Consider the following 8,356-nt stretch of genomic DNA (forward strand, 5'->3'; position numbering starts at 1 on the left):
ATCATCAGTTAGATCACATTTAGCAGAAAATGAATAATTTGTTATTAAATCCCCGTGTATTACAGAGTTATCTACAGGAAAATATCTCTGTACACAATGTTTTTGGTGTACGCCGCGCCATCAACAAAGTCTCTCGGATCAATGGCTATCTTGATCGCCTTTCTGGATTTTACTCGAGATAGGGCAACGTATAGCTGTCCGTGTGCGAACACAGGTGATTTCAGGTAGATACCTACGTGGTGAATTGACTGACCTTGCGCCTTGTTAATCGTCATCGTAAACGCTGGTACTACCGGGAATTGCTTGCGTCGAACGATAAACGGAAATTCTTTATGCTCGTCATCGCTCAGAAACACGATACGATACGAGGGATAAACACGCGTTGTCCACGTCGAGGGCCAGACATTATAGTCGCGTCAATGCATTTCTCTCGTAAAGATACCACTCGCAGACGCGTTCCGTTGCACAAACCTTCGTCGCTATTTAGATTTCGAATCATAATGATAGAAGTGCCAACTTTGAGAACCATCTTGTGAGGGAGCATTTCTGAGAAATTGAGTGAGTTCAAAACCTCAGTCTCGAATAGGTTCTGATCTCCGGGACCGTCGAAGCTGTCGTTGGAGAGATATTCTCGTGTCTCTCCAGACAATCGCTCAGCTACCATTTCGTTGATCCGACGAACGCTTGCATTGGTTGGCGCCAAATTTGCACGGTCCACAAAGTACTGATCTGGCAAGTCAGCATCACCCACCCCGGGGTAAATCGCCCCGATCGGTGCGTTGATACTGCGAGCGCGCTGATCATCTTCAGGCTCGTCCGATTAGCGTTCACCTTCAGGATCCAATGGTGGAAGCAAATTGAAATTCGGGGATTCGTACTCTGAATCATCATCAGAGGAATCTTGAATTGAAGTCGAGGAAACACCGGAGACTGGAGTAACGCGCATGCTGTGCGGGATACAGATGTCGTTGTCGTCAATATCGCGATTCACCGGGTAGCGACCCTCTCCAAGTTGAAGTAAGAACTCCAAGAATTTGGCCAACTCCGCAGCATCATCTGGATCAAGCGCCGTTTTCACACGCATATTCTCTATCAAACGCACCTGGCGTAGGTGCTAACATAAGGGAGACGCTTTAAAACACACCTTTAGCGTTTCAGCTCTGGTAGCATCCTTTACGACCGGTAGGATTTGACGATGGTCACCACTCAAAACCATAACCTTCCCCCCAAACGGCTCGACTTCATTATTCGTGATGTCGGGAAAAGTTCGATCAACAGCTTCAAAACACGCTCGATGCATCATCGATGCCTCATCCCAAATAATCAAACTGGCCAGGCGTATCAATTCCGCTTGTGGCTCTGTTTCGGAATATTACACGTCGAATGGTCATCTAGTTTCAGTAGAATCCGAAATGTAGAATGTGCCGTATGACCCTCTGTCAGCAATGTTGCTGCAATTCCACTGGAAGCAACTGTCACAGCAACCCTTCCATTCAGACGTACCCTGGCAAGGATTTGTTCGAGCAAGAAGGATTTACCGGTCTGGTCCGTCAATAAAAAAATAGTTTCCGGCCGACTTGGGGAGACTGTACTGCGCCCATCACTTGGTCAAAAACATCCTTTGGTTTTCATTCAACTTGTCTACAACCGCAGTTGTACTCTCCAACTGTTCCAATGGATACGCGTTGAGTTCTTGACAAACCAAATCTCCTCCGAGATGTCCATCCACAGCATCTTGCTCGTAGTTCTCGAGCAGGGGAAGTGGCTAACGTTTTCCCGTTAGCGCGAAGGATCTTATCCACGCTTTGGAGCGTTCTGTACTCCACGCGCTGGTCATCCATGTCGGCACCAAGATTTCTTTGAAAATCTTCGCTTAGGTCGTGCTTAAAACGTTCCCACAACCCCACAGGACTATTCGGTAGAGAGTACACCAGAATAATTGCAAAAAGCTGACGGAGTTGGTAAGGCATCCGGTCATGTGCCGCTTCAGTCAGGCATTCTTCCTATTCACGGTCATTATCTAAATATCCAGCCGCCAGTGCAGCCTCATGAAAGGTTCTGTACATGATCCCGACAATAGTTCTTAGATTTTCAAAGGCGTTGGTCCACGTCTGTAGCACAGCAGAAGGCGCAAATAGGCTCCGAAGCGCTAGAGGGGTGGCGAGGAAAAGATAGTTTAAAAGTACATAATATTAATTAACACATACATGATTAAGCCTCGCAGTCCTTGTCGCCGCCGCTAACTGCTTGCCGTCCCGCCGTCCGCGCGCTTTCCGAAATGACGTATGCAAAAGATTCGGACATCGTACTTATGTCAAAATATATTTTTAACCAATGATTTTTTTGTAGCAAGGTGGCGCGGACGGACGGACGGTAAGAGGCTGTTCGGGGAACAGTGGTTTTATTTTGTAGTGGCTTTCTTTTCAACTATCGATTGATCGGATTGGTCGGACACGATTCTTTACCGATTTGCAACAAAACACCCTGAAGAAGGTGTTTTGTTGTCAAGGCCACCGATTTTGGCTGGCCCACCACCACCAACCCGTCAATGGAGCACCGTGAGCTCCTGGTCGCGCTATCTACAGCCACAGCTGCTGCTGCACAAGCTGCTGCCACGGCCCAACGAGCACCCCCGCAAAACATTCTAACGCTCCACAACATCGACTTTGACATGATGCTCGCTCAAGACGAGTATGACGCTTGGTTTCGTCGTCATCTTCGCTGTAGCCAAGCGTCATTTCGAGCCATCTGCTCCATTCTTCGTGGCGTTTTACAAGGTTACACTGTCGACGCATACAACAAACTACACGGATTCGAGAAGAAGGTCGCTATGCTGCTACATTTTCTGGCAACTGGAACGGGCTACAGAGGTACTGCGCTTGCGCTGGGCGTATCACCCTCTTGGGCAAGTGAAGTGATCGGTCTTTTGTGCAAGGAGATTCGGAAGGCGCGCAAGACCTTCATACACCTCCCGCGCACTGCAGCTCAGTGGAAAGATGTTGAGCGTGGTTTCCGCGCGACGAGAGGGTTTTCAGGCGTCGTCGGTGCGGTTGACGGCTCTGTCTTTGTGATTAATAGGCCTGCTGACTAAGAAGGATTCTACTGTAGGAAATTCTATTCTGCACTCAACATGCAAGCAGTAGTTGATCACAGGTGTGTCTTTATGAGCATTGATACCCACCCGGGCTCATGGTCCGATCAAAAAATTTGGAATGCGAGTCGTCTCGGAAAGACGCTGGACAAAATAATTCCGCCGGGTATACACATGATCGCGGACGCAGGGTACGCAATTCGGCCTTGGCTTATGAGGCCGTATCCCGAGACAAAAAAAAATGATGGTGCCTATCGAGACACCAAGACACGCAGATTTAATTTTGCTCATTCCAGTACTAGAATGGTGGTGGAGCGCGCTTTCGGGGTGGCAAAGGAACGCTTCCGTGTGTTGAAGATGTGCATTGACGTTGACGATGTGGGTAGAGCTGTCGACATTATAGCTGCTTCTATAGCATTGCACAACATTTGGATTGCTTTGGGAGATGACGAAATTGATTTCGACGTGCCTATAGTACCCGATGAGTGCAGAGAAGATGAAAATGTGTGCGTCTTACCAGTCATTAGAGAGATTGCCATTAACAAGCGCGACGACATCGCTCGTTATCTATTCTAGCCTAGTTGTCCTTGTTTTTCAAGAATTGAAGCAGTGCTTGAATAGAATTCGTTTGTTCACGAATCGCGTTCAACATTTCGTTTGTCTTGTTCTGCTCAGTAGTGCTGGAAGTTATGCGCTCACCGATGGCACGCAAACCATCACTGACGGCCACTAGCTCTCGCTCAATATGTTCTCCTTGGCTTGCTTTGCTTCGCTTCGTGTTCTCTGCGCGAGCCGTGGACAATGCTCTCTTGACAGACGGTGTGGTAGCGTCTTCTACGCTTTCCAGCGGCCTGCTGTCCTCAACTGCCTCTGCATCAGAAGACACCGGGCTCAGCGGCGCCGGCAGGAGCTGCTCGTCTGCGCTTCCAGAGCCATCATCCTCCTGTGCCAGCCCCTGCGAAGCCGTGGTGTCAGGCTCATCCGTGCTGAGCAGAGACACGTTTCCCATGCCAGCTAAGTCGCCCTAGTACTCGGTCATCACGTCCATGCGCTTGGGCGCGCGGGGTGCAGGTCGATTTCTAGTCTCCATTGCACGTCGGCGAGTCGCCGTCCAGCGCGTCCGCATCTAGACAAGAGCAAGAGCACACGTTAGTAAACACAACAATGACATCTAGCCGCACTTAGCTTACCTTAGCTCGGCACTGCGTCGCCGTGAACACCTTCACCCTGTTGACACACAGCTGAATCGCTACCAGCGACCAGGCTTCGTTGACTTGCTTTGAGGTCTTTGCTCCTTCAAACCACGCGGCCATCGTCTTGTACCTGAGCTCGAAGAGCACACGCACGTCTTCGTCATTCCAGGATGCAGCCACCGAATCAACGTCTTGATTTCGTGGCCGCCCTCGACCACGAGTAGCTCGGGTGCTTGGTGGCGACGCCATGGCAGTGGCGCTGGCATCTCTTTGACTGGAGAGAAAACAAAAGTCAATGTGAGGAAATGACTGATTTTGATTGAGAGCTCTCCGGGCCATCGCTTTTTGCGGTGGTTTTATGCGAAAACCAGTGATTATTTCCCCGAGCAGCCTCTAACGTTACGATTTTTAAAGACCGGGATTGTGACTCACAGTTAATTTCGATTTGAGCTAGCATAATTTACAGAGATTTAGTTTAATTTGTATACGTTTACATTATCAATCATTTGCAACCAAGGTTGTATTTCTAAAAAAAAATCCCGGTCCCTGATTGGCTGCATGCTGCGTGTCGACCACAATTATGCCTTACACAGTGCCGAAAAGGAGGGGTGGCGTTTGCAACTTGAGTTGCACACACGGTGGCAGGTTTTGGTCGGCTTTGCAACCCTTTCAAATACAAAAATCAAGTCTTGGTTGCAAACGTACTTAGTAGAGATCTCACTATATAAACGTCAAGTGAGGTTGCAAAACGAAACGAACACCACAACGACGGATCCCAGCTGAACCTCGTTGTAATTGACAGTTGTGGAAATCCCGACCAAGCTAATAATTTAGCTGCAAGCCCCTCACAGAACGTGTATCCCGGTAGCGCTTTAGGCGGTGAAGGTAGTCGCCGCGAGTTTGCAGCACTTCACTCGCAGATTGGAGCTGGGCGTCATCATACTACCGAAGTGCTGAACGAAGTCCTGCGTTTACGGCGGGAGAGCCAACGAGAGCTGCAGAACATTCAGGCCATACTTAAGCGAATTGCAATGCGGCCAGCGTTCCGCCGTAACGTTATTACGCAGGATATTGCTGCAACGCCACCTAATCCGTCGACTCACCAAGCATCTACGGCTGTACTTTTAAAGCGACCTAAGGATCTGTTTGAGCTCTGGCACGAATACCAGATCGGGTGCGGGGATCTGAAAGCAGCAAAAGACGTCACGGCAATCGAGCGTGGTACGAACAAGTTCGCTTTCTCTAGACGAAAAGTTTCTGGGATGTAGTCCCTAGCTTGGTGCGCTCAGGTTTTACCAGCGATGCAGCGAAAGGCAAGGTATATTCAGTTTATGGTAGGCAACCCTCAGTGCCAAGCATCTTGGTAGCTCTCCGTGCGGATCGTAAGAACAGTGGACATCCTAGACTGCGTGTGTAGTTATCGTTTAGTACACTTCAACACTGTCAACTTCACCAGCTTAAGTATTAACCAATCAAAACACGGTTGCATACCCAGTTGCACAAACGGCCAATATTTCTACAGTAATTCGGGTGCGGCCATAATAAATTATTTTTTGAATTGTCAGTATTTATTTCCGACCTCTCACTTGCAGCAAAGCAAAAATAAAATTATCACGACTCTGTGTGCAATGTTCTGGAGGTTGCGTTGGCTGGCATTTGAGCAGTAAACGTGAATACGTGTATTTTCTTCACTTTTTATAATTGATTAGATACTTCTGACGCTATGAGCTAGTCACTCGAAAATTCGACAATTGGGAGGAGGGCTCCGAGATCATTTAGTGTGGCTTTTGTTTATCGAACAAAATCTTACTTCTTACTTTGTTGAAGTTTTAAAATTATTTTTAAGCCACGGATCAAAGTTTTATCTTTTGAAGATATCGAAATTCTCTGGAATTTATTTCAGAGTTAAGAAGCGATCCGATTTCCTAGAATGGTGTTGTTTTTAGCAAAATCCTTGCTAATCTGGTTGCTTCACTGCATATATTAAATCTCACAAAAAGAACAACATATTTATTATAAGTCCTAACGTAACATATAATATATTTTGAGTTTATATTGATAACTTAATAATATATTATATTACTAGTATAAATGTATACGCGGCTGAAGGGCTTGGCTAATTAATACTTTTTTCTACGTCCGATGTTCTCGAGTAAAACATTCGAATATTTTTGGCAATATAATAAACCTGAGGCAATATTTATTATTGCCTTATAGTTATTGCCAGACACAGACACCAACAATGTTTTTGCTGGATTGGCGGAGGATCAGGATCTATACCCCGATATAATGTTCAGGGAGACTGTCGTAAATTGCAGTCAATGGTCCTCATCGAGGACGGCTTGGAGAAAGTGATAGAACTCGTTGACAGACGGCGGGGACGCATTGAAGAGGACTGGGAATTGACGAATACAAAAGTCACCTAACGTTCCAGACCCGTCTGGCAGCGGCCGAAGAGAACCCCATCCTGTTTGGTTCGAATGCATCCCACGAAAAATCCCTTTCGCCTTCCGTGTACGCTTTCCAAATATACGAAACTCGATTGTGATCAATGAACCGACGAGCAACAAGCCACTGCACGACGGAAACAGTGCTGCCGGATGCCATCGTTCGAATCACACGGAATTTCAGGGCTACCGTGTTTTCAGAATCTTCAATTCCATCGTAATCTTCGCGGTCGCACTGGCGCTGCCTGTACTTGAAAGGTTCCCAACAGCTCCATTGACTTGTCTCCAGATCGAAAGGAAGAGTAAACTTGTGCAAATTCTGATGGTACTTCAATTCACCACTCTCATCACACCAATGCATTGAGTTTTCGACTCCCGTAGGCATCACCAACAGACCACATCCATTCAGAATGTCGTCCATTTTGACACGGCACGACTCAATCTTTTGCAGTAGCGATGCAAACATAGATATATCGGCCGATTCGAGTCGATGGTCTGTTGAGTCTTTGATCACAGAGGTCCAGGCACTCTCCAGTGTAGCACTGTTTTGCTGTAATTGAAGCAGTCCATGAAGATTGTCAATGTATATCTCTTGAGTTTTTGCGGTCGTGGTGAGTCTTCTCTTCTCGGTCTCTGATCTGTGTCGTTCCTTTCGCTGCACAAGGGCTAATTCTTTCCAAATCGACCAGTGTTGACTAGGATTACGCTTCGCTTCTTTCGCAAGCTTCAGCATCTTCAGCTGATCGTCCAATTCACCATGCGCTCGTCGCAGTTTGTCGAGTTCATCTTTAATGCGTTGGCGTTGCTTCCGTCGGCGAAGTTTTTCTTTTTCACGGTGCATGTTCAACGCAATGACGGCGAGATCGCGCTCGTCGGCAGTGGTGTTGCTAGGTGGAGGATTTGTGGGGGATGAACTATTGGATACTTCATCGCAGGGGTCTAGAATCGTTAGCATGTCAGCGGCTGCACTTGATTCGCTTTCTTCGATACTGCTGAACAGGGAACTGGAGGGTGGGAAGCAGTTATCGAAGAAGTCTGCTGCCTCCTCAAAGAAGGCAGCATCGGACAGTATGTCAGTATTACCTGACAGCATTTCAAGAGGCTGTATGGCTTGTGACCAATGTGAGCACTTCGATAATGGTGGCCTCATACTGCCGTCAGACTGACATAGCCAGCGTGGAAGAGACAAATCCCCAATCATGCTTCATCAGGTGCACTACTATACTTAACTATTAATAATAGAAGACGTGAGCACAGCTCATTTTGATTTCCCAGCTTGGTGTGACTTAAAATCTTTATCCTTGATTGTGTCCAAGGAAAATCTTGAAAAATTCGCGCTCGGTGTAGACCGCTCCTGGACGGATCTGAGTTACAGTATGCGCTTCGGTCAGACCCATTCTGTTGCTTGGCAATTGCGTAGACATCGCTTCGTGTGTTGCTTCGCCGTGCATGACTAAGGCCCGTTCTCAACCGAGGCGTCAGAGGGACGCATGCGTTGCATGCGTACCCTAAACATCGCAATTCAAAATACTTGACTATCATTGGCAGAATAATAGCCAGTCATGTTGTGTTCTAGCAGTTCTAGCCTGCGCTAAACCGCTACCAAACTACTGGTAATTAACGAG

The 8,356-nt window shown here is 47.4% G+C and overlaps 5 protein-coding genes across 5 annotated transcripts; 2 read left to right on the forward strand and 3 right to left on the reverse strand.

Moving 5' to 3' along the window:
• Window positions 1-2,548: 2,548 nt before the first annotated feature.
• On the forward strand, window positions 2,549-3,091 carry PPTG_20802 (hypothetical protein; the record flags this gene model as incomplete). The annotated part of the gene is made up of 1 exon (XM_008893001.1): window positions 2,549-3,091. The coding sequence occupies one exon, from the start codon at window positions 2,549-2,551 to the stop codon at window positions 3,089-3,091; it is 543 nt and encodes a 180-aa protein (XP_008891249.1).
• Window positions 3,092-3,394: 303 nt separating this feature from the next.
• Window positions 3,395-3,667, forward strand: PPTG_20803 (hypothetical protein; the record flags this gene model as incomplete). The annotated part of the gene is made up of 1 exon (XM_008893002.1): window positions 3,395-3,667. The coding sequence occupies one exon, from the start codon at window positions 3,395-3,397 to the stop codon at window positions 3,665-3,667; it is 273 nt and encodes a 90-aa protein (XP_008891250.1).
• A 1-nt stretch (window position 3,668) lies between these two features.
• Window positions 3,669-4,100, reverse strand: PPTG_00870 (hypothetical protein; the record flags this gene model as incomplete). The annotated part of the gene is made up of 1 exon (XM_008892442.1): window positions 3,669-4,100. The coding sequence occupies one exon, from the start codon at window positions 4,098-4,100 to the stop codon at window positions 3,669-3,671; it is 432 nt and encodes a 143-aa protein (XP_008890690.1).
• Window positions 4,101-4,115: 15 nt separating this feature from the next.
• On the reverse strand, window positions 4,116-4,623 carry PPTG_00871 (hypothetical protein; the record flags this gene model as incomplete). The annotated part of the gene is made up of 2 exons (XM_008892443.1): window positions 4,116-4,217; window positions 4,282-4,623. 2 exons carry the CDS (start codon window positions 4,621-4,623, stop codon window positions 4,116-4,118), a joined length of 444 nt encoding a protein of 147 aa, XP_008890691.1.
• Window positions 4,624-6,702: 2,079 nt separating this feature from the next.
• On the reverse strand, window positions 6,703-7,824 carry PPTG_00872 (hypothetical protein; the record flags this gene model as incomplete). Its single annotated transcript, XM_008892444.1, has 1 exon — window positions 6,703-7,824. The coding sequence occupies one exon, from the start codon at window positions 7,822-7,824 to the stop codon at window positions 6,703-6,705; it is 1,122 nt and encodes a 373-aa protein (XP_008890692.1).
• Between the last annotated feature and the right edge of the window lie 532 nt (window positions 7,825-8,356).

Source organism: Phytophthora parasitica, assembly GCF_000247585.1.
Source record: "Phytophthora parasitica INRA-310 unplaced genomic scaffold supercont2.1, whole genome shotgun sequence".
Taxonomy (NCBI): domain Eukaryota; phylum Oomycota; class Peronosporomycetes; order Peronosporales; family Peronosporaceae; genus Phytophthora; species Phytophthora nicotianae.